This window comes from Candoia aspera, chromosome 6, assembly GCF_035149785.1.
Source record: "Candoia aspera isolate rCanAsp1 chromosome 6, rCanAsp1.hap2, whole genome shotgun sequence".
Classification (NCBI taxonomy): domain Eukaryota; kingdom Metazoa; phylum Chordata; class Lepidosauria; order Squamata; family Boidae; genus Candoia; species Candoia aspera.
The window spans coordinates 50,181,802-50,207,970 of NC_086158.1; the positions used below are offsets into that span (position 1 = coordinate 50,181,802).

The 26,169-nt window shown below is 38.6% G+C and overlaps 1 protein-coding gene across 2 annotated transcripts in view; it reads right to left on the reverse strand.

Moving 5' to 3' along the window:
• The window catches only part of SH3PXD2A (SH3 and PX domains 2A), a 259,549-nt gene that overhangs the window by 20,111 nt on the left and 213,269 nt on the right, over positions 1-26,169 (reverse strand). For both annotated transcript variants that reach the window (XM_063307115.1, XM_063307114.1), the window contains 2 exons: positions 10,665-10,778; positions 8,232-8,315 (listed from right to left, as the gene is read on the reverse strand). In XM_063307115.1, the coding sequence (XP_063163185.1) occupies positions 8,232-8,315; positions 10,665-10,778 (198 nt within the window). The remainder of the gene's footprint in view (positions 1-8,231; positions 8,316-10,664; positions 10,779-26,169) is intronic.

The following is a 26,169-nucleotide window of genomic DNA, read 5'->3' on the forward strand; positions in this document are numbered from 1 at the left end:
CTTCACAAGACATAGTTTCTAGTCCCCTGAACATCCACAGTGCCCTTTTCTGAACCTGTTCTAATTTCTCCATATCCTTTTAAAAATGTAGTATTCTAGATAACTGTTGGATAAAATCTCTCTGATTTGGTCTGAGCTGGACTCCATCTGGGCAGGTCCTATGGAGATGACTGAGGCACAGTTTTGGGATGTTGCCTGAGATGATTTCAAGCCTTTTAGTCCCAAGGAAGTATACAGAGTCCTTGGAGCTATAGGTGCAGCCACTTGTATATTAGATTCATGCACTTCCTGGTTGGTTAAGGCCTCCAAGGAGAAGGCATGTGGGTAGATCCGTGCTGTGGTAAATGCCTTTTAGAGAGGTGGTGGTACCCCCCCCCCCAAGACACCATTCAGCTGATTTGGACAATTTTTATCCAATTTTTCCTTTTTAGGGAAAGTTGATGAGAAAGTGGTTGGCCTCCAGCTTCAGAGGGCCCTGGAGGAAGCAGATTATCTGGACCCTTTCCAGTTAGGATTCAGACCAGAGTACAGTACTGACTATACTTTGGTCACACTTGTTGACGACTTGTGCTGAGCTCAGAATGGGGGTGAGTGGATGCATCCTGGGTCTTCTTGATGTCTTGGCAGCCTTCAATATAATCAGCTATGGTATCCTTCTGGACTGGGGGTGGAAGGCACTGTTTTGCAGTGTTTCTCCTTCCTCCAAGGCAAGTTCCAGTCTGTGATGAGACGAGAGTGGTTGAGTCCTAGGGCTTTGCTTTGTGGGGTGCTCCAGGACTCTACCTTCTCCCCCCCTCCTTTTTAATTCCTACAAGAAGCTGCTGGGTGAGGTCATCCACTGGTATGGGGTGAGGTATTATCCAGTTGTACATCTCTGTACAAAGGGGTGTCTTTGAACAGCTGCATTTTATGCACCAGTTGTGCCCATTCCTGGACCAGGAGGCCTTGCTCATGGTTACTCATGCCTTAGTCACCTCTAGTTTCTTGTTGTTTTTTGGAATCTGGCAAATAAGAGTTTCCAAAATTAATACAAATGTACACATTATATTCAGTTCCTTTATGCCGAAGGGCCTGGACAACTTGGTCTTATGTACAACTTCATCATCATACCTCCAACAAGCTTATTTTAAATTCCCAGAACCAATATAAGAGCACTGAATGCTCTTCTAAAACTAGATTTTGCATGGTATCTTCAGGATGTAAGCATAAGAAATGTACCTTTTTTTATTAAAGCTATGTGAGAATTTCTTAGTCAAGAAAATTCCTAAGCCATCTTGGCTTGCCTATGCACTGAAGACAACACACATCTGTTACCTTTCAGAACAGAACAATGGGGATAGTACTGTTGCTGTTAGTATTGTTGGTACTGTTATATGTTTACTCTCTACTGAAGAATGCACAGCAAATGCTAGTAATTTAGGGTCAATTCAAGCTTTAACCCACAGCCTAAAAATAGTCCAAATACTGCTATGTGTCATTTGAGCAAAACTGTTTTTTTGTAAACAAAAATGTTGTGAGGTCAAATGTTTTGTTGTTGTTGTTCTATTTATTTAAACAATTTGTATGGCCACCCATCTCACTGCTGTACTCTGACCAGCAAACAAGAAATCAAAACCATAATAATAATAACAATAAACAGAACTCAATTAATTAAAAAGAAATTTCAACCACAAATTTCAACCAGCTATTGTTATAGTTCCTAAAGCTCTATTATAGGGAAAACTTTGCCAGTTTATTCCATAATCTCTGTATTTCAATTAGTAAACCCTAATATTTTACAATTGTTTCCAGTACCTTTCAAGCTACTCTGCTTTCATTTGGTGTTGCCACATCTGTACGTAAAATTTGCTTTCCTTCAACTACTGAGATGTATAGGGTATTTTCTTCTAGATGTCAGTCCCTCTGAACTTGGAAGTCCCATAAACTTTGTACATGGTCATTCTAAAGCACTTTTTCAATATTGTGACCACACCAATATTTTGGGGGCATGAAATCCATACTTTTTACACATACTCCAATTTACCATTTTTGCCATGCAATTATATCTTGCCTAATCTCTCTGGTCAATTTTGCTACAGTTGTTTATTAGTTGGTCAACAGTCTCATATTTCTCCTGCATAATCTACACTTGATATTCCCAATTTTTAAATCTTTATTTTTATTACACTTGTTCTAGTGCTTGTAATCTGCTGCAAATACTAAACCTTCTATTTCCTTCTTGATGGATCCAGTCTGAAGCCATTGCCAAGTTTGGTTACTATTGACCTTACCTTCAATTTCCTTCAGATATTGAACATGAAGGGATTTATATTTCAAGGTTTACATTTCATTAGTTGTTATAGCTATTCAGTTTTGTATACTACCTTTGATTTTGTCACATACTATTTTCCTTGCAGATATTTATTAACATCTTCTCTTTGCTTGCTTTTATGTAAACATCTAGACCTTTCATTTTATCTTGCCTCATTTGCAACAAACCACAACCAGCAATTTTCCTTGGTATATACAAATGATCTATGTCAACTTTTGGGTGTAGTGCATGATACACTCTCCTAGGCTTTTGAGTCTCGCAATCTAAAGCATCTAGTTCAGCTTGTGTCAATAATGCCTGTTGTGTAGCATATTACAGGGACAGACCAAGTATATTATCACCATTTAAAAACTTTTCTAATTCATTTTACATATTCAGAGTTGGTTTGGGTTTTTTCCCCCACTTGGGAATGCAAAATATTACTTGTTTCTAAAATCTCCAAATATTTATAACTTTCCTCCATCGTTTGATTTTAGCACTATTCCAGTAATTCTATTCTGATATCACCACTAAACATTTGAACTGTATTTAAAAGGGACTCTATTTCACTAAATGATTTTGCATATAATTTCAAATCATCCATGTAGAGCAAAAGTGAGACTTTTGTCCCTTGCTTGGCTAATTCATAGCCAGATGGCATTGTGTTCAAAACAATCACTAGTGGAATCTGAACCATGTTAAAAAATAATGGAGACAAAGAGTGTCTTTGAAAAACTCCTGTTCTTATTTTGACTTTTCTAAGTTCTCCTGTGTTTGCCATCAGTGTAGTTACCTATTTTTTCACTGTTTTAAACCCTTTTCCTATTAGTTACAAAAATGTTCAAACATTTCAATCAACGATGGAGTCAAATGCTTGTTTGAAATTAATCCAGGTTTGTTTTATGCCTTTTAGAGTTTTAGAGTTTTTAAAATATTGTTTTATCAGTCAAAAGGTAGTCTTTTTTATCTCTAGGATTTTTGAAATTCTCTTTGTGCTCTATAGAGCAAAAGGAATTTGAGATCAGGAGTCTGGAGATGTTATTGGCAATGTAATTTACAATGTAGTAGTCATTGTGGTGGTGGTGTGTGCTGATAAGGTCAATTCGAGTAATCAATAAAATGAAATGAATCATTGTGGTGGTGGTGGTGATTATTAGCACTTCCTGCTACAAGTGTTACCAGTTCAACATTTCCTTTTGCAGTTTTAAATTTTTACCAAGTTTTATGATCAACACTCACACGGCTGACGTAAGCCATATTGCTACAGCAAACCTTGTTTTAGAAGAAGATTCAGGTAGTTCAAATAAGGTTTGGGCTTGAAGTCAAATATGCAATTGCTAAGCAGCTGAAGTTTGCCCATCACCAAGTCTGCTTTCCAAAGATTCACTTCCGCTGTAAAAAAGCCATCCAAAACTGAACATTTTCTTTGTTTATTTAAGACAAAGAAAAGCAAAGCAGAAAAAGACTAAAGGATAAAAGGATAGAACATTTATAACTGGGTGTTGTAAAAGATTAAATCTCTATAGATATTATAGTCCATTTATGGAATGGTTCTGTGTTTTATTCTAAGCCTTCTATTCTGAAACAGGAAGCTATTATTAAAGTTTCTGTTTGCAAAGTGCTTTTGCAGCAAAATACTATAACATTTCCAAAATTGCATTCATTTGATTTCTTACTATGATGGAAAAGAGGAGCCCACAAAAAACATATAAATGAGATCCATAATTCAAGCAGACAATCTTGACTATTGGTCTCCTTGTAACCCCAAAGCAATTTGGGATAATCCTGCATCAAGGTTAACCATAGAAAAATTATAATATCAAATATATGCAGGTTGGCATTTATGGGAAAAAGCAATGAAACATTATCATTCAGAAGAATGACTGGTATTGCATCAACTGACCAAAGAACTTTAAACAATTCTGAGTAAGATAATGCATAATTTAGTACATTTGGTTTTTTAAATAAAACTAAAGCCAGCAGTATGGTCTTCATTGTTATTAGTTATGTGAGCTATTTCTAGGATTTAAAAAGATATATATTTGATGTTTTAAATGTTTTTATGAATAATTAATCATATTTTTAAAAGAAAAGTGTATACTTAAAGGAGTGGGTGCTATTAGTAGCTTCTCCCATGTAGTATCTCTTCCACTTATTTTTAGACCTTACAGACTGTAACTCTTTCCCTTTTGCTTCGATTGGTATCTTTCCGTTTCATCTCCAGCTTGCCTACTAATGTTCCAGACAAGATTAACTGTTTACAGGCAGCGGGCTTGCTAGCATCTCATCAGCTTCTTTGAATCCTTGAACTCTTGTGGATACTCTGAAATGTAAGACTTGATAAAGACATAAAGTTCCAAATAAATTGCTGAAAGTATAAGAAATGTTGACTTTGTTTCTTCAAACATACATTGGGTAAAGTTCCTCACTTCAACACATGTTGAAGTTCCACACTTCATTTTTTAATGAATTTTAACATAAGTGAAAACCATGTTGACATGCATCCTACATTTCTATAATAAAGTATTTGCCCTCTTTTAGATTTTCTGAATTTTTACATATCTTTGCCACTGAATGTTATTAGCTGCACGTGAGTCTTACTGATATATAAAAAGAGTCTGAGAGAATAATAACACCAAGATTTGGTGTTTGTTTCATTTATTTCATAAACAATGTCATCTAATATGGGATGTATCTGTGTGAAAAAGTAGTAGTAACTCCACTAGTTAGATCAATTAAATTAAAGGATTAAAGGCTCTAATGCAACCATCAGGATGGATTTTGGTCATTCCTGCCCTTACAAATCTCACTCTGGCTCCCCTTGTCACAGTGAAGTTCCTACCACATGGATTATAGAAGCATGTCATACCCTGCTCACAATAAAGTTCTGAAGCTCTGTGTATAAGTCATGGATGCTAATCAGTCTGGAAAAGGTTACAAAATAATTTCTAATGCTTTGGGGGCTCTACCCATTCACAGTCTTGAAATGGAGAAGGTGTGGGACAATAGTGAGTCTCCCTCAAAATAGCCATCATATCAAATTCACTCAAAGAGTACAACATAATATCTCAAAGAATACAAGAACATCTTTTGCCTTGGCCCCCCCATCAGAAAAACACTGGGTCAAAACGGGGAAGTAGTAAAGTGGAAGCTACAATTCATTAAGAAAAACTCTGATGCTCACCTCAAATTTGCCCCAGAGCAAACCTTTTTGTATACCGCATACAAACTATCCAAGAAATAAATATACCTTATGGATTGGATTTTACTTGTTCAGCAAATCTAGCCATTTCATCTACACTGATACCTCTTGTTTTTGAAAACAAAAGCTGGATATATAAACAAACACAAATGGCTGGCATTCAAAAGCCTATCTACCAACACCAGTGTGTTTTTAAGTCATAGGTAAAATTGGAACGATCGTTTCCTGGTTCCCCATCTTAAATACTTTCTATGTTACAGAAATGCTGAAGCAGGGAACGGTATCCACTTGTTTAATTTATGTCTCTATATCAGTTATGGAACATCACTGTATGACCTGATAGTGTGTTGAAAGCGTGGAAGAAAAGGCATGCAGTTTAGAGGATTATCTAATTAAGGTTCCTAAGCAAAATGCAATAGTTCAAATCCTATGTTTTCCAAACCACAAAATAATTTTCCTTAAACATATTTTCCTCTCAGTCAGCAGTCTTTTCACTCTACTCATTCCTCTTCCTTCAGATCGGCTCGTTTAAGCCAAGTCTCTGTATCTTAGAATTGTTCTTCAATGATGACCTAATATTAATGCTTTAGAACATTTATGGCCATAATAGATCTTCCTCTACTTGCATTCTTGTGGGGATGTGTCCTGACAACAAATAGGTCTCCAAATGGCATTCAGTCAATATCTTCAGGCTTCAAACACATGCAATAACTATCATGTCTCTCTTAAATGACTCTGCCGCAACCAAGGATAACAAATTTTATGACAATAAAAGACTGGATGATTTTTTTTGTTTACTAAGTCTTATACTCTTTCTGAAAGGTATAAAGCAAAAGCATTAAATGTAAAAAGTTTACTATTGCTGTAAATATTTCTGATAAAAGATGACACATGTACTCATTATAGGGAAGTTTGCCATCCCTATAATGGCAATAACAGGGCATTTGCCCTGTTTTTGAATGGTATGCTCTATGAAGAGGACTTGTCTATCTCACTGTTTATCATGGAATTGGAGCCCACAATTTACAAAATCCTAGGGCATTTATATACAGCAAACATACGAACTTGTATATGCAGAACATATACAGTATTTTGCTATGAAGAAATGATACATTGCTGGAAAGAGCCTCATTTCGTTTTGTATAGGATTGGTATCTTCACCTATACTTTCCTTTTTTTACAAATAAAATTATAAAAAGATAAGTTTAATAGAATAAAATATATCTAGATTTGATGCTAAATACAGCAACCTGATTTGATTTGCACTGATTCAGTTATTTAGAAACATTTTGAAGTCTCAGGTTATCTGATACAAAAGTGTTTAATCACATGGCATGCACACACTGACTCTAATGTTCATGTTCAAGATACTATAGGTTGTTAAGGAGACAAGCTGAATATTTTAGAAAATGCCTTCAACATTCTCTTGTTCAGTCTCTCTCAGGCATTTAAATTTGTCAACTTTCTTTACAACAACTTGAACCCAATACCAGCTCCTCAGAAATTCAGGTTCAGTGATATCTATCATCTGACAATGTTGAAGGACAAGGGAAGATATCATTCATTCAATAACATTTGGGAGCCTATGAGTGGGAAAGATCACTTTTTGTTCTTCTCTGTCAGAAAAAGAGGAATTAATAGAAAATAGGCCAGGCTCTTGATGAGCCCAAGGCCTGGTTCACATATAATGCTAAACTGACACATGGTTTGTTTTGACAGCATGATACATTAACCCATTTGTTTGTACGCTACGAAGGGTTTTTTTCCCCCCCTTTTGGAAAAGGTTCACATGTTAACAATAAGCCATTCTGTGGATTCTACGTAAACTAAGCTTTTGTAAATCACTTTATAATGTTGCTTTCCCTCTCTCCTCTGGAAAAAAAACAATTAAAAAAATAACTAATATAAACTATTAATTATTTGGAAATCTTTCCTTTTTAATCTAAATGCCAAATGTGGCAGTTATTTCATTTTTAAAAACAATTTCAAAGTAAATTCTAGGTTTGTACAAATTTCAGTTGGATACAAATTGCCAAATGGGGAAGAGAAATGGAGTTCTCCAACCAAATTGCTCCAATAATTTCTCAAAGGTAGGACTCCCCCTTATGAGTGACAGCAACACTTCTAGGGAAAAAACTGAATTGGTAACTCTTGATCTCTCGGAATCTCCCTTGGGAAGCATGGTAAGTCAAGGAGGCTATAGACCACAGGAAAGGTGATTAGTCAATGAAAGGCCTGACTATTCAAACCCACTTACACCTTACCACCTCATAACTGCAAGAATGCCACATTGCACCCATGAGAACGTCTCCAAAATTGTTTTCTCATTTAGAAGAACGTCTAATGCAATTATTTTAACTGAATGAAAAAAGTAGAAAAATGCAAGTATATATCTCTGCATGAAGCTAAAATAAATATACCTTTGAATAAATATGTAATAGGATTCTCAACATTCCCAGATTTCATTACAGATTAGACTGGCAGAACAACTGTTTGTAAAAACACAAGTGTCTCTAGTGACACTTTTAATTGGCTCCCATGTTGATATGCTTTCAGCAGGCAGTATCAAAATACCCTCTATCTTCACTGCAAACAGACTTCTTTCTGCTGCAGGGAAAACAAGGCCCTATCAAATACTATACACCTGCCAGCCATTCTTAGCAATGTCAAACAGCAAGAGAAGCAGCAGCAATCAGTATGTGTACCCTACAAGGGACCACACTCCAGGAAAATGTTCACCTCGACTTTGCTGCCTGTTGACCATCCCTCCCAGTGTCCATCGCCGGTCCAGGCGCCTCAGATGAGCCTTGCGTCTCTTAGAAACTATTTTGGAAAAATGGATGAAAGCATAAAAAAAGAAAAGAAACATAAAATGTGATGGATGGAAAAAACAAAACTCAACAAAAAACCATGATCGTTGAATGGCTTCACCTCACATTAACAAGAATGTGATCTAATAATATAACGAGATTAATTTACAAGATGCAATAAACAGAGCAATTATTAAGGACTAGGCTGATAAATCAGTTTTCACTGTGTATTTAATTGACATTATCCATACCATATATAGGTAGTCCTTATTTAACAATGCTAATTGGGACCAGAAACTCTGTCGTTAAGCGATGTGGTCCTAAGTCAAAATACCACGTGACTGCGCTGCTTAGCAATGGCAGTTCCGGCAGTCCTGGCTGTCATTAAACAAGGACCATGCAAGTCATTTAGTGAAGACCTCACATAACTGCAATTTCTGACTTCTTGCCGGCTTCCCCACTGACTTTGCCTGTGGGAAGTTGGCAGAGAAGTTTGCAAACTGCGATTGTGTGACTGCAAGACACTGCAATAGCCTTAAGTATGAGGTCCGGTCGTAACTACCACTTGCTCAATGCCACTGTAAGTTTGAAGGGTTGCTGAAGTAGTGGTCATTAAATGAGGACCACCTGTAATTCTAAGAGGCTGCATGTTTTCAGTCTCTTGGAAGCAAAAGCAGTCTTTAATACAATGAGCATCAAAACCAGTGCTTTACTTAGATTTTAGACTTTTTGAAAAAAAATATATTTTTAAATACTTAGTAAATTGTAAGTAAAGTACTGGAAACAGGTGAAATCATGGAAGTATAAGCAGGATGAGGGAGAAACACCTCTGATCTATCCCCAAAACATACTATAATTAAAATATTTTAGGCAATTATAAAAATATTGTAAGTAATCTGAGGAAGACATGAACTGAGCCAAAGCTTGGAAGAACTAGCGCATGCAATTTCTATCTTGAGACCAATTTTCTAATCTTTTAAAAATGACATTTAGAGAGATTCAAGGCATTTACATGTGCTGTCATATATGACAATCTCATCTGTTCAATATGCAGCGGAGACTGACTTCTGTATAAAAAGAAAAGAATGCTTTGTGACTGCATAATTGTTAAAAATAGCTGATCACAGAGGACATTTTATTGTTGCTTTTTCTTTTACAGGAAGTAACATGTTTCTTGTAGTCATACCTGAATGTTTCTCAAATTTAATGTGAATATGTAAGTTTGTACTAACCTCCCCAGTTAAATTTGATTACCTATCTCCAGCTGACACCTGAATTCCCTACTCTACTAATTGAACACCATTTTGCCCTACCATTGTCTACCATCCAGCCTCCTCTAATATGCTAGCTGAATCTTTCTAATTGTCTAGGATTTCTCCTCAACTAGTCAAAGACCACCATCATCATTGCTCTGCTCTCCATGAGGCAAATGTTGATGAATTGCAGAAAACTCGCTTTCCGCTCTTCACAACATCTGCACTTCTATTTAAACACAGCTGGCTTGAAATTGATGCCACAGCATAGAGTATTAGCCACTTGTAATATCTTCTTTTGCTGTATTAATGCATTCTGTTTTTTTACCTCTAGGCACAGTTCAGTGGAGTATGGTCAGGGTGTCACTGCACTGGGGACCTCAATAAAGCTCAATAATGACAAGTGTCCTCTGTGCACAGTTACTGAGGGTTGAAGTGATGAACAACATATATTGGAATGCAATAATGAGAAAAATATATGCTGAACGGGAGCAAATACATGGGAAAGGGTGGGTTCAGTTAGCACCATCCAAATGAGGTTTGCTAAAAGCACTTTTTGAGAATGGGTATTTGCCAGATTTTATAGCATAAACAGACAAAAATGCTTGTAAAGTAGAACAAATGTATAATAACCTTTACAGTACAGTATCTGCACATAATTATGCATGTATTTCATTTTTAAAATATTTTAAACTGGTGAGTTTTATATATGTTATAGACAGACTCTTTCCACTATAAGAAATTCAAGATAAAATTGGAGTAAGAAGCTATTTGGATGCTATGTTAAATCTCTTATGAAGCAATAGGGATACATGACCAATATGCATACAAAATGTCATAAGCATTCTAGCTAATTGCTAGAATTTTTGTATTACTATTATCATACAGAATATTTATGTTGAATACTTTTATTACACTTTCTGTATTTTTCTGTATACTTCTAAAAATGACAATTTCTTGTATCCTGAGCCTGTCTTCTATCAAGAAGCCCTGGATCGTGGGAATAATGTTTTATACTTCCTTGCTTCCCCATTTTTCAGCTGCACTGAATGTGAGCTAATCTTTGAACTAATACAGATAAGTGCCTGAATGTTCATCAGGTTTCTTACCTTCTCCTCTTTTGGACATGTTAATTTCAGAATCATCTCTAATTCCACTTTGGGATTCCAAGTAAGTTGCAGGGACCCATCCTTGCTCTTCTGAAGTACTTACAAACCACCAACCTAGGAGGATACAGCAGAATTGAATTGTTATTATAGACAAGCAAGTTCTTCAAAACCCTCACTGTGCAGTAAAGGCAATCTATAATATAGAAAAATATAGGAGCCAAATAGCTGCCATAGAACCTGCTGCAAAGTATTTTGGGTATTTCACCTTTAAGGATCCATGGAGGGATGAAAAAAAAAGTGTGGGTGGTGTTTGTTCCTCTGCAAAAACATCTCTGGAAGCCTTGCTGAGTTTCCCTCTGTTGGCATAAGGACATATGTTTGGGACTAACAGTTAATCTGGAATTCAAATATTTAATAGACATATAATAGAGGAAGGGAAGACGCGAGTCTGGAAAGTGGCAATACTTGCCTTTAGTTATATGAAACTGGCACATTTATAATTGAAAATTTTCTACAGTTCACATGCTGCAGTTGAAAAGTAGTGAATAAGTTGCTAAGAATGAATATAGCAGATTCCTAATAAAATCCCTACCCAAATTTCCTATGTTAAGTTACTATGTGCACATAGTATAATCAGTTTAGCCCAACTTAATTATATCTGTGAATGTCCAAATACTTTTGAAGTCCTTGAAAGTATTTAGGTTGAAGTACATAAATGAATAAGATGGAGATGCAGGTACTCTATGCTACCAAGCATTATTTTGACATTCTGTATTTCATGGAATTGAGAACCAGTTGGATATCATGGTTAAGGCACCAGACAAGAAACCAGGAGTCTGTGAATTCTAGTCCCACCTTAGGCACAAAGCCAGCTGGGTGACTCTGGGCCTGTCACAATCTCTCAGCCCTAGGAAGGAGACATTGGCAAACCACTTCTGAAAACCTTGCCAATAAAACTTCAGGAACTAGGCCAGGCAGTCGCCAGAAATCAAGACAGACTTGAAGGCATACACACATACATACATTGAGATACATTTAGAATTAGATATTTTTCCATTCTTAAAAATAGGCACTTATTCTCTAAAACAAGCTACACATTTATACAGGAAACTGATTTATATCTTAGGTGACTAAACATTCTTTCAAATGCAATTCTAATTGTCCTCCTTAAACCCCAGTGTTAAAAGCAGTCTTTAACTGTTGGTTCTTTCTGCTTCACTCACCATCTTGAAGAGAAGCTTAAATGTAAAGAAAAGCGGTATTATAGAGCAGTAGGGTATACCATTTGATTACTTCTTTTTGTGTGTACATTGACCAGATACTTTTGAACTGGGAATTGGACAACATTCGCTGTGTTAACTGAGAGATGAGGAATAATATGTACATTCTCCTTTAGAACTTTCACAAACACATATCCCAAGACTAGACCTTAAAACTGATTATGGGTTGAGATTGTTCAACTCCAAATTAAGTCGTAGAAGTGAATATGAAGAATTATCGTTTTTTATCTGATTTATCTTCTATCTCTTTGCCCAGGGGGAAGAAATAGTCTGCCTATAAATTAAGAGGAGCAGTTGGGACGGAGTTGCTAACAAGGGAAACAAGGACTGGATAGTTGTAAGGAACACCTCATGCATGTTCTCTCATTGCAGGTAGGTCTTCAATTAACATAGTGGACTCTATATAAATGCATGATGTGAAGAGAAGAAAAAGTTGGTTGTGGAGATAAACAGTAACAATCATTCAAAAGCATAATGCATATACTCAGAAGCAAACTGTTATTTAACTTAATAATTTCACCTGTAGATTCACTACCTGACTGATCTTTGGCATTGCTGTGCCTTAGCATTCCTTCACTATGAAATTCAGAGAGTAGCTTCCATCTGGTATATATTAAACACAGAGCATAAGAGTGCATGCCTTGAAGTTTAAATTAATTTGCTGCTTCTGTCTGATTATGAGCACCTTAAATCCCCCTTTTCTGTATGCAACACATTTGAGTCTGGATTGCATTGGCCATACGCTGTTTCCTATGTCCCACTGCTAGGCTGCATGACTCTACCTTCACTCACACTTATGAGCTCCACTTCTTTTTTACCAGCTAGGCTGATCCTATGATTCTCCATTTCATCTCACGTAGTCTTTCACAGTCTTTCTCCTCTCCCTAGGGACCAGCAGAATAAACTCTTGTTAAGAAGAGCCAGATAACTATTTGCATAGGTATCATATGAGTGTCAAAGTAATACCCAGGCTCCCTGCCACTGCAGGTAAGGAAGTGATACCTGAAGTGGCAGAAGTAACAAAAAGCAGACAGATTTCCACAAGGCCTCTTAAACCCAAGGGAGGCCCTGCATTGTGAGACTAATTATCTCTAGCCATTTTGAGGAGAGCTGGATCTAGGAGGTCTAGAAAGGCCTATCTAGGAGGCTTAGCAAGACCTTTTAAACTATTTCTGTTTTCGCTGGCCATTATAAAAACTCTGAAATAATACACGTTGGCATCTGAGTTTGTGTCCTTTTTTCTCCCTTCATTATTTTTTTCTTTGTTGCAATACTTTTTTAAATCATAAGCACTGTTACTAATTTCTATTTGTATTAATCAGATATGCAACTTCACTCCCATTTTATCCCACGACTCTAACCCTTATCATCTGCAGACTAATTTTTCACGCAAAAGTTCTCAAGTTCTCAGATCTACAATTGTGAGAATGCATGTCCGTCAATATTCAGTGTTCTTAAGGTTTCCAAATCACCTATGATGGATGACATTATTAAATTCAATTTCACACTTCTCAATTGTTTCAAAAGGAATAAATACTGAAACAGTACAAATTATACCATACCCACTGCCCCCAAGAAGCATAGATTTCCAAAACTTTATCTCACGTTTTTCTCAGTTGGAATTTAAATTTAATTAAATCGTTACACAGCAGGAGGGAGATTCTCCCAATATGACATTCACCCATGGCAGCTGTCTATACAAAATAATACCCAAAAGAAAATTGACACAGCCAACTCATTTCAAAATGGTTTCATGTAGATAGTCTGCTGCTGAAAATTAGGATTTTTTTAGTGGTTGGAAAGAAGAGGGGCACACTGAGTTGAACATGCATTTGTAATTATAGCACAGAAATAAACAGACCAGAAGCTGATATACAGTACATCTGATCCTAATTAGATGGAAACGATCTTATGAATTGTTCTTCAGAAGTAAATGTTAGATGAGTTAAAAGGGCTGTACTATAGTTAACACTGTAAACCCATGAACTTTAAGTCTTTCATTTTACCCTAAACTTTGGTTTTGTACATATTTCACAGAAGAAGCAAGTTGGAAAAGACCTAAAGGCCATTTTCAGTTCAGATCAAAGCCAACTCATATCGCTTAAACAGATAAGCTTTTCCAATCCATACTGATCCTCAAAGGCAGAGCACTCTTGGAGTCAAAATAATTCTGATCCATAGGAAAAATCCTTCCCCTTCCCAGCCTATTGTAAGACTACTTTGGGCAGTCCAGACAAGGGGGGGAAGGGGAGAATCAGTAGTCTTCTTCCTGATTTAGAACTCCATAACAAAAACAGTCACTAATTAGATGCAATTACACTGGGATTACTTTCATGTATAGCAGCAAGTTCTGTGCAATCCTACTCTTGCCTCACTTCAAGAGCTGCTTCTGTTTTGATGCTTTTATAAAGAAAACAGAAAGGAAAAATGTAGGTGGTACTGTTCTGCTTGTTGACATGACAATTGGATAGTGGGTCTTGGACTCACTCAGCCATACCAACAACACATCCAAACCTGCTAATAGACATGTCAGTATTACTCAATTTTTCTCATCCAAATTAGAATGTGTGTTTGAGGTTAAAAAGTAGTAGAAGAAATCATAAGAGACTGATTAACAGAATGCATAATTGGGATTTGAAATAAACCTTAGGATCAAATCTCCCTCTCAGAAGTGCATCAAGTCAAATTGTTGGTTCATATAAATGAATACAGAAGTATCTAATTAGATTAGCTATACTGATTACTCATAATATCATGCAGCCACACTTTTTGAAAGCAGCACAGTTAAATGGATCAGTCCATGCTAAGATGAGGAACATGCCTATTTTTCCAAACAGAGCATTATTATAATTGCCACAACTTCAGAAACCACATTGAAGTTTGATTTCATACTGAATACACTAAAAAAAAACAACTACTTAAATATCTGACACAAGAAGACTGACAAATTTGACCATATACATGTATCATACCTACTAAAATAATTTGGATAGTTGGATTTTATAAATAGCCAGTTAAATATTCACATAAAATGCAAGAAGCTTTTCTTAAAGTGCAGAATAATGTCTGGGATAGGCTGGGAAGCCCTTGTGCGTGTGCAACTGATTAAAGACAAAGTCAGTTTAAGCTAATTGAAAGTCAACCTGCAAGGCAGATGTTTGCAATATGCATCCAGTTTGGTTGGATTTTTGTGCTCTGTTGAGTGCTTAAGAGTAATTTGGTTATCATGAGTTTACTTACGTTGAATGGTTTATAAAATTGTAGCCATAAACTTCAGCTTATTTGTTCCTCTGTTCAGCATGCTGAACCGAACTGGATGCATATTGCAGACATCTGCCTTGCAGGTTGACTTTCAATTGCCCCAGTAGAGAGAATACATAAATAGGCAACACATTTGCTGTGTTCAGGGTAAACAAAAGGCACTGTTACTGAAGCTCTGGTATTCTATCCATCATTCTTAACACTCTGTTTGAGGTGAACTTCTTGCAACTGAAAACTTTAAGACCAAAATTAGCTTTCTTGATAACCATGTCGGAATCCAAGTCCAGCAGTACTAATGTATATTAGCTACCTCAATGCCTTCCACAAGTTATACATACATCTGTGTTTTTAAGTTTTTTCCTCTTTCACAGAAATGTGAGATCTGTGGCCTTTCAGTCATTACTAAAAGCGATAGTTCTCCTCGCTATTGGCCATGCTGGCTGAGGCTGATATGGGTTGTAGTTCAGCAAGACTTTGATGGTTTTATCTTTCCCATCCCTGCTGAAGAACAATTAGCATAAAAAGAAGTGTTGTTCAAATGACAGCTCCCTCTACACATATCTGTGTGTGCCACAAATTCATATTGCCTATGCCGGATTGGAACCATATGCTACAATTAGCTACATACTACACAGTGGTTATGCTTGGACCATTCTACTTGTCTACAACACTGCATCTCCCTTAGAGAAAACACTGTCAGTAAAGAAACATCAGGTCAACTGCCTGGACCCTCATTTTCCACAAATTGTCTAGCCATTTAAGCAAACTTCCTTAGCTAAGAACCAAGGACCTAAATTTTTGGAAACCAATGTATTTTGGAGGCTGCTTGTTCTTTCTCTCTCCTTCTTTCTCCTCCTCTTACTTCTCCATGCAGGACTTGAGCACAAGGCAGCTGCAGGGGATTATGTAAAATTCTCTCTGCATGCTGCCAATTAATTATGGGGCTCGCTCTTGCTTCTATGCTGATAACAACTACGTTTTGTTGTTGTTGTTGTTTATTCATTTAGTCGCTTCCGACTCTTCGTGACTTCATGGACCAGCCCATGCCAGAGTTTCCTGTCGGTCGTCAGCACCCCCAGCTCCCCCAGGGACGAGTCCGTCACCTCTAGAATATCATCCATCCATCTTGCCCTTGGTCGGCCCCTCTTCCTTTTGCCTTCCACTCTCCCTAGCATCAGCATCTTCTCCAGGGTGTCCTGTCTTCTCATGATGTGGCCAAAGTATTTCAGTTTTGCCTTTAATATCATTCCCTCAAGTGAGCAGTCTGGCTTGATTTCCTGGAGGATGGACTGGTTGGATCTTCTTGCAGTCCAAGGCACTCTCAGAATTTTCCTCCAGCACCACAGTTCAAAAGCATTGATCTTCCTTCTCTCAGCCTTCCTTATGGTCCAGTTCTCGCAGCCATATGTTACTACAGGGAACACCATTGCTTTAACTATGCGGGGCTTTGTTGTCAGTGTGATGTCTCTGCTCTTAACTATTTTATCGAGATTTGTCATTGTTCTTCTCCCAAGGATTAAGCGTCTTCTGATTTCCTGACTGCAGTCAGCATCTACAGTAATCTTTGCACCTAGAAATACAAAGTCTTCCACTGCTTTTACATTTTCTCCCTCTATTTGGCAGTTATCAATCAAGCTGGTTGCCATAATCTTGGTTTTTTTGAGGTTTAGCTGCAAGCCAGCTTTTGCACTTTCTTCTTTCACCTTCATCATAAGGCTCCTCAGTCCTCTTCACTTTCAGCCATCAAAGTGGTATCATCTGCATATCTGAGATTGTTAATGTTTCTTCCAGTGATTTTAACTCCAGCCTTGGATTCCGCAAGCCCAGCACATCGCATGATGTGATCTGTGTACAAGTTGAATAGGTAGGGTGAGAGTATACAGCCCTGCCGTAGTCCTTTCCCAGTCTTAAGCCAGTCCGTTGTTCCGTGGTCTGTTCTTACTGTTGCTACTTGGTCGTTATACAGATTCTTCAGGAGGCAGACAAGATGACTTGGTATCCCCATACCGCTAAGAACTTGCCACAATTTGTTATGGTCCACACAGTCAAAGGCTTTAGAATAGTCAATAAAACAAAAATAGATGTTTTTCTGAAACTCCCTGGCCTTTTCCATTATCCAGCGGATATTGGCAATTTGGTCCCTAGTTCCTCTGCCTTTTCTAAACCCAGCTTGTACATCTGGCAATTCTCGCTCCATGAATTGCTGAAGTCTACCTCGCAGGATCTTGAGCATTACCTTACTGGCATGTGAAATGAGTGCCACTGTTCGATAGTTTGAACATTCTTTAGTGTTTCCCTTTTTTGGTATGTGGATATAAGTTGATTTTTTCCAATCTGATGGCCATTCTTGTGTTTTCCAAATTTGCTGGCATATAGCATGCATTACCTTGACAGCATCATCTTGCAAGATTTTGAACAGTTCAGCTGGGATGCCGTCATCTCCTGCTGCCTTGTTATTAGCAATGCTTCTTAAGGCCCATTCAACCTCACTCTTCAGGATGTCTGGCTCTAGCTCACTGACCACACCGTCAAAGCTATCCCCAATATTGTTATCCTTCCTATACAGGTCTTCTGTATATTCTTGCCACCTTTTCTTGATCTCTTCTTCTTCTGTTAGGTCCTTGCCATCTTTGTTTTTGATCATACCCATTTTTGCCTGGAATTTACCTCCAATGTTTCTAATTTTCTGGAAGAGGTCTCTTGTCCTTCCTATTCTATTGTCTTCTTCCACTTCCGCGCATTGCTTGTTTAAAAATAATTCCTTATCTCTTCTGGCTAACCTCTGGAATTTTGCATTTAATTGGGCATATCTCCCCCTATCACTGTTGCCTTTTGTTTTCCTTCTTTCTTGGGCTACTTCTAGTGTCTCAGCAGACAGCCAGTTTGCCTTCTTGGTTTTCTCTTTCTTTGGGATGTATTTTGTTGCCGCCTCCTGAACAATGCTGCCAACTTCTGTCCAGAGTTCTTCCGGGACCCTATCTACTAAGTCCAGTCCCTTAAATCTATTCTTCACCTCCACTGCATATTCCTTAGCAATATTAGTGAGCTCATATCTAGCTGATCTGTGGGTCTTCCCTAATCTCTTTAGTCTGATCCTAAATTGTGCAAGAAGAAGTTTGTGATCTGAACTACAGTCAGCTCCAGGTCTTGTTTTTACCGACTGTATAGATGTCCACCACCTTTGGCTGCAAAGGATGTAGTCAATCTGATTTCGGTGTTGTCCATCTGGGGAAGTCCATGTATAAAGCCGTCTCTTTAGTTGTTGGAAGAGAGTGTTTGTTATGCAGAGTGAGTTGTCTTGGCAAAATTCTACCAGCCTATGTCCTGCTTCATTTTGTTCTCCCAGGCCATGCTTACCTGTAATTCCAGGTGTCATTTGACTGCCCACTTTAGCATTCCAGTCTCCCATGATGAAAATAACATCTCTTTTAGGTGTATTGTCCAGTTGGTGCTGCAGATCCTCATAGAACTGCTCTACTTCAGCTTCTTCAGCATCTGTGGTTGGGGCGTATATTTGGATCACCGTGATGTTAGATGGCTTGCCCTGAATTTGAATTGAGATCATTCTATTGTTTTTTGGATTGTATCCAGGCACTGCTTTAGCCACTTTACTATTAATTATGAAGGCTACTCCATTTCTTCTGTGGTCCTCTTGTCCACAGTAGATCTGGTGGTCATTTGATGTGAAGTGGCCCATTCCAGTCCATTTCAGTTCACTGACGCCCAAAATGTCTATCTTTAATCTTGACATCTCACCAATAACCACATCCAATTTGCCCTGGCTCATAGATCTTACATTCCAGCTTCCAATGGTGTGTTGATCCTTAGAACATCGGATTCGCCGTTCACCACCAGCACCGTCGGCCGCTAGCCATCCTTTCGGCTTTGAGCTAGCTGCGTCATCACGTTTGGGGCTAGTTGAGCTCATCCTCTGTTCCTCCCCAGTAGCATTTTGACCATCTTCCGACCTGGGGGTCTCATCTTCCGATGGTATACCGACATATCTCTGGTTGTACTGATCCATTTAGTTTTCACGGCAAGAATACTGGGGTGGGTTGACATTACCTTCCCCAGGGATCGCATTTAGTCTGACCTTTCTGTCATGACCTTCCTGTCTTGGGTGGCCCTTCACGGTTTAGCTCATGGCATCATTGAGGTGCTCAAGCTCCAGCACCACGACAAGATAACGATCCTTTGCTGATAACAACTACTGAAGATAAATGGCATCAATTCTTCAAGATTAGGTTAAGTACATACCTCTGCCCTCAGATCTATTTTCCTCTTTTAACTATCAGACAATTTAAAATCATAATGCAGGTTCCCAATCCAAATCTGTATACATTCAAACTCAAATAGTAAAGTCATTCTTGGCTTCACAAATTGTATAGCTGGTTTAGTAGCCCTCCAGAGCTATTCAGCCAGCTTGTCACTAGATATACAAGAGTTTGGTTGGGGGAAACATTCCCTCTTAAAACATAGTGATAGTCAATCAGTTCTAACAATGTAAAAATAAAGTCCATCTGCTGAGCCTTACCCAAGAGAAAGTTCTTCCACTCTAAGTTAAATATCTGGCTTTTCTGACATTCCTTATTCTATATTGATGTAAGTGACATAATGTTTTCCGTTTTAGAGGCATTCAAGAAATACACAAAATTTCAAAACACAGTAACTCACATAATGGATGTGTTTACTGTTCAGAGTAATCCTTTTTCTTTTGCTATTCAAAGAACATTTAGTACTTGTCCAAAATTTAAGTGCTGACTGGGAGAACATGTTATCTTTTTGAAAAAGTGGAGGGGTGGTGGTCAGGGCAGAGCGGAGGTTTAAACTGTTTCTTTGCACTTTGGGCAATAGATGAATAATAATAAAAACTATTCAAACTGTAGAGCACTGCTAATCAGTAATTTCTCTTGATGATGCAGCATGTCTAACAACTGGTCTCTTTAGAGATTTATGCCTGTCATTCTCTATGTGTGTTTGAGACCAAATAGCTTTTCCAAATATTTCCATACTTCTATCAGCATTTACTAAAATTTGCTATTAATAGTAGTTGCTCTATTCATCCTTATTTCCCTAAAGTTTAGAAAGAGAATAAGAGGACACCAAAATGAATGATACTAGTAAGAAGTTGGTATGGACACATCAGATTATTTCTAAATATTACTAGTTTGATATATGTTCATTCATATAATTGTCTTGCTCTGCTTTAATTTCTATGTTTCAAAGCAACACTGCATAAATAGTGTTTAGATATCTGAACTTTTTTTTTCAAGTACTTAAATCTAATTGTATTTTCTCATAACACAGCGTGGTGTACTGTTCAGAAAACTGCACTCTTGAAAGAATAACACTACACTGCACCTAATATCTTAGTTCAGATCAGAATTAACCCATTTCCAGCAGTTAGTTCTCTTGCATGAGGAAAATATGCATACAGTGAAAGTTAACTGTATTAATGCAAGATACTCAATCATTTATTTCTAGATATGAGCCAAGTAATTTTGGCAAATGATTAGAACAGCTGCAAAGCCTATCACATTGCTTTCTTTTTCATAACAAAGTTTAATTCTCTGTAGCTGCCGGATCAACACGTTTAGACAGCAAAACAATATATATACAGTATAGTATATCTTAGAAACAGAAAGAAGGACTGGCTGTTACCGTTACTGTAACTATTATATCTCACTTTTCTTCTACAAGTGAAGGCAGTGTACACTGTACTCCCTATTTCTTCCCATAACAACAATCCTGCTGGGCAGCATTACCTAAGAGAAAATGAACTTTCATGGCTAAGGGAGGGTCTAGAACCTGGTTATTCCCAGCATCTTAGCCACTGTACCACACTGGTCAGATTACAATCTTGATTAATGCCTCACTCTTCTATTAACAATATCGATAGTGATGGGGAACGTAACTGTCAAACCAAAAAAGTGCAATTACTGAAAAAGTACAACTAACATTATTTGTAAATGGAATAAAATATAGGAAAGGAACACTTAAAAACCAAAATATAATACTAAACAGCAATAAAATATGTGACATAGTCTAACTGACAAAAATAGACTTAGTCTAGATACATAAAAGGCAGCAAAACAAGGGCATCTTTCTGGAGAATGACACACAAAAATGAATTCTAATGGATTTCATTTGGGAGGGTGTTCCAGAGTTATGAAATGGCATACAATGGAATCGAGAGCAATCCTCCAATATGGATATTAAATCTCAAGGTCACTGAGCAGCCTTCCAAGTTTCAAGCTACTGAGGGACATAAATGCAACAACCAGCACTTTGAATCAAGCCGGAATTAGGAAGCCAGTGGAGGCATCATTGAACTAGCATCACATGCTCCCAAGCTGAAAATGTTTGGCCTCTACATTTTAGACCAACTAAAGCCTCATCTACAGTAAATTACTACATTCCAGCTTAGAAATAATTTAGACCAGCCTTTCTCAACCTTTTGACCCTGAAGGAACCCTTGTAATATTTTCAGACCTTGGGGAACCCCTGTACATTCAGGCTCAAATATAGGCCACAAGTTATAAAATCATTATATTCGTTTCATGGGTAGGCCCTATATATGAATTTACAGTGTTCTTAAACTAAAATTAAAGAAACTTACCTCTTTAATGTGCAGTTGGCCAAATTTGAAATACATTTTTAAATAAATTATGATTTCCCAGGGATCCCCTAGTGACCTCTTGTGGAATCCTGGTTGAGAAACCCTGATTTAGACATTGATGACTGAAGCCAAGTCTGTGGGTAAGACTGCAGTTCACATATCAGTGAAAGCTGATATAACATCATTATTAGCAACACCATCGCTTCAATGTGCAGAAAATCAGTAGTTGAACAAGACTCAGTATATGTACTTGCTTCCTTGAAGAAAGTGTGATCCCATTTAGAACAGCCAGACTATCTTACCTACAACACTAGCATTTTTTGCCTGAATTTAGTTTGTTAGGCTCCATCCATTGTCAGCTCTTTAACTCATTCCTGACATTGGAATATTTCATTTCTATTACCATCCTAGGATCAGGCAATGAGAAAAAATAAAGTTGTATGTCTTTTGCATAGTAGTAACATACCAGCCCCACCCCTCCACCCCCAAAATATTAGAAGAAATTCCTACCATTGAAAGAGCAAGATTATTGTGATTTCTTAAGTTCAGTTTTCCACATATAAATGGAAGTATGAAATATTTCTGCATCTTTGGTTTGGATGAATACCTTAAGATAAAAACTTGTATAATATTTTGGAATTAAACACTTTGGATCATAGTTCTGTGACAGGACACCACTTTGCTGGCAGAAGGTCCCAAGTTCAATTCCTGTTTCTGGTTAAACAATTCTCAGCTGGTGATGGGAGAGTTCCCTTGCTTCAGACACTAGGAAGCTGAAGCTGCTATCAAAAAGATAATCCCAACAAGCCTAAAGGAAAAGCAAAGTCAGAAATCACATGACGCTGCCTTATAATTAGTTAGATTGTAGTCCATCATCATCCAGTCAAGTATTGCTTGGCAGCAGCTTCTTCAAAGTGCTTTGCCCTGGCTTTCTACAGTAGTTGCTAATTTTTTGAAATTTGTGCCAAACCACTAGGAGAAAAGAACATTTCCCAGAACTGGGAGAAGCAGTTGTCAAGATGTCCATGAAAAGTAATGTTGTGAATTCCTAGACCTTCCCAATTGAGAATCCAAGCTGCTTTATTCTAAAAAGCACCTGTCCTTCAGTTGCAAATTCTTTTTGTTGCCTGATTCCTAGATACTGTTAAACAGAGGGAGGTACTGGGGTGGTGATGACAGCTCTTCAGCTGTTCCCTTGGAATTGTTCTGTCCTCTTGAAGGAAAGAACTTCGTATCTTATACATGACCAAGGCCTCATGAACTAAAGTACCTCACTGTCAGCCCTTCAAAATTGACCAGACTAGGAAACCAGAGTTACGAATGCTAATACTACTTTTGTTATAAGGTTACAGTAACAGAATCTTGCACTTCCACCCCCACCCACCATCTTCATGAGAACTAGGGAAGGTCATGTCTAAGACTATTTCCCAAATTACATTTCTGCCCCAGACTCAGATTTCATTTATCTGACTATTGCCTTGGTTGTAGTTCTTCCTCCTCAAGGTTATTTCTATTTCCCGTTACACTCGTTTGGTATAACAGAGGTATGCTAGTTGATCAGCTAAATAAATAAATAATCACCTGCCAATTGGACTGGACTCTGATATGGAATGGATAAGGGAAGCGTGTACACCATCTTGTCTTTTGCAGAGCATCTTGGGATGGCCCTAGTATTGACAGAACTGCCATACTAAGTTGGTAGGATAAGTCATTGATTTATGAATAAAAGACATAGAGTATTAGGAACTCTTTGTCCTCCTACTTGCTCATTCAACTTTGAATACTCATACTCTAAGTAGTCTCACCTTTCTCTAAGGCAGAAAAAAACAGAATTACTTGATATTCTAAAAAAGGATTTTCTACCTTGCAATGTTCAGACATTCACAAAAAAGGAGATTGGCACTCTAATTTTAGCAGACATAATTACAAAAAGAGATGCCCAGTTCTTCAGAGGAGATTATCATTCCAATCTCAAATACGCAGAAAATTAAACTCTTGTTCTTAGATTTCCAGACCTCTTGAATAGAGCACAATTTGAATTTGTGACATATGTTATATGTGGAGTCCTTAGTGCTCTCTGAGCTTGGTTGTTTGCTTGCAGATATTTTATTACCTGACTAGGTAACATCATCAGTGCTAGTGGTGTGGTTAATCTCTATGTGTCTATTGATGGCTGATTTCTCAACTGAACAGACTCAACCATAGTTTCAACTGGGAAACTGTGAGCATCCTAGACCAAACCAAATCCAAAAACACTAGGGAATTCCTGGAAGCTTGGCATTCGGACAAATCGGCCATCAGTAGACACAGAAATAAACCATATTTACACACCATTCAAAAGAATCAATAAAAAAGCTAAGAAGGAAACGAAAAGTCCAGAATACAGCCTATACCCCGATAAATGCTGGAGGAAGACAAAGACCAAATCTGACTGAACACAAGCTACAGCCGCTATTAAGGCCTACCTTGTGGTGGTAAGAGTGACAAAACATCAGTATTTATCCGCTCTTATTGCATCTGCGGAATGCTGCCTGGCAGCTCTGTTTAAGATTACCCGATCCCTTTTGGGGAAAGGGGATTCAGAAATCCATCTGCAGGGCCATGCTGAGGAGTTTTCTGGGCATCTGCAGGATAAAATCAATCGGATCTGTTCCAGGTTGGACTCCAAGCGTGAGACAGGGTCTGTAGAGATGCCTGGGGAACGTACTTAGCCAGTTACCCAGTTATCTGGGAACAGTTTGACCCTGTTCAGCCCAAGGCAGTGGACAGGATCCTCCAGACTGTAAATACCACCACTTGTCAATTAGACCCCTGCCCCTCATGGCTGGTGAAGGCAGCCTGGGAGGGGACGTGTGGTTGGGTCCAGACGATGGTAAATACATCATGGAGAGAGGGGATGTTTCCGGCAGCCTTTAAGAAGGCGCTGGTGTGCCCCCTCCTCAAGAAACCATCGCTGGACCCGAGTATACTAGACAATTTCCATCCAGTCTCCCACCTCCCCTTTTTGGGGAAGGTGGTTTAGAAAGTGGTGGTATTGCAGCTCCAGAGGATTCTGGATGAAATGGATTATCTAGACTCCTTTCAGTCAGGTTTCAGGCCCAGTTATGGGATGGAAATGGCATTGGTCGCCTCTGGCAGGAGCGGGATGGGGGCAGTGCATCCATCCTGGCTATTCTTGACCTCTCAGTGGCTTTCGATACCATCGACCATGGTATCCTTTTGGGCTGGTTCAGGGAGTTGGGGGTAGGCGGCGTGGTTTTACACTGGTTCACCTCCTTCCTCCAGGGCCGGTCTCAATCGGTATTAATAGGGAGCGAGAGATCCAGCCCACGGCCCCTTCTTTGTGGGGTGCCACAGGGCTTGGTACTCTCTCCACTCCTTTTTAACATCTACATGAAACCGCTGGGTGAGATCATCCATCAGCATACTGATGATACTCAATTATGTATCTCCATCCCGGTGAAGTAAGTGATGCTGTGACCACCCTCTCCAGGTGCCTGGGGGCTGTGGGGGCCTGGGTGGGGAACAACAGGCTTCGACTGAACTCTGGTAAGACGGAGTGGCTGTGGATTAATGGCTCCTCGGTATCTGGGAAATTGTCATCTTTAGTTCTGGATGGCATGGCACTGCCCCAGACAGAGTTGGTGTGTAATTTGGGGGTTCTCTTGGACTCACGACTCCTGCTCAAAGAGCAGGTGGCAGTCGTGGCCAGGAGGGCCTTTGCTCAACTTTGTGTTGTGCAGCAGTTATGCCCTTTCCTGGACCGAGAGGCCCTTTGAACAGTCACTCACGCCCTGGTCATCTCCATATAGACTACTGTAACAAGCTCGACATGGTGTTACCCTTGAAGAATATCCAGAAGCTACAACTGGTCCAGAATGCAGCCACACAGACAATCTTGGGTGCTCCAAGGTTTGCACATGTAACACCTTTGTTGCGTGAGCTGCACTGGGTTCCAGTTTGCTTCTGGGTCCAATACAAGGTGTTGGTTACTAGGTAATGAAATGTCTGCAAACAAACAACCAAGCTCAGACAGCACCTTTAAAGCCCTATATAGCATGGGGCCAGGTTACATGAGGGACTGTCTCATCCCCATCACATCGACCCATCCCACCCAGTCATACAGAGAGGACATGTAACGGACCCCATCCGTAAAAGAATTCCATCCGGCCAAGTCTTGGAAACGTGCTCTCGCCCTTTGGAACATTCTTCTCTCAGAGCTGAGACAGGCCCCCTTGCTCCTGGACTTCTGTAAAAAACTAAAAACCTGGTTTTGCCAGCAGGCCTGGAATGGGAAGGGGACTAGCCACTCGTGGGGATGGCTAACACCCTAGAATGATTTTAA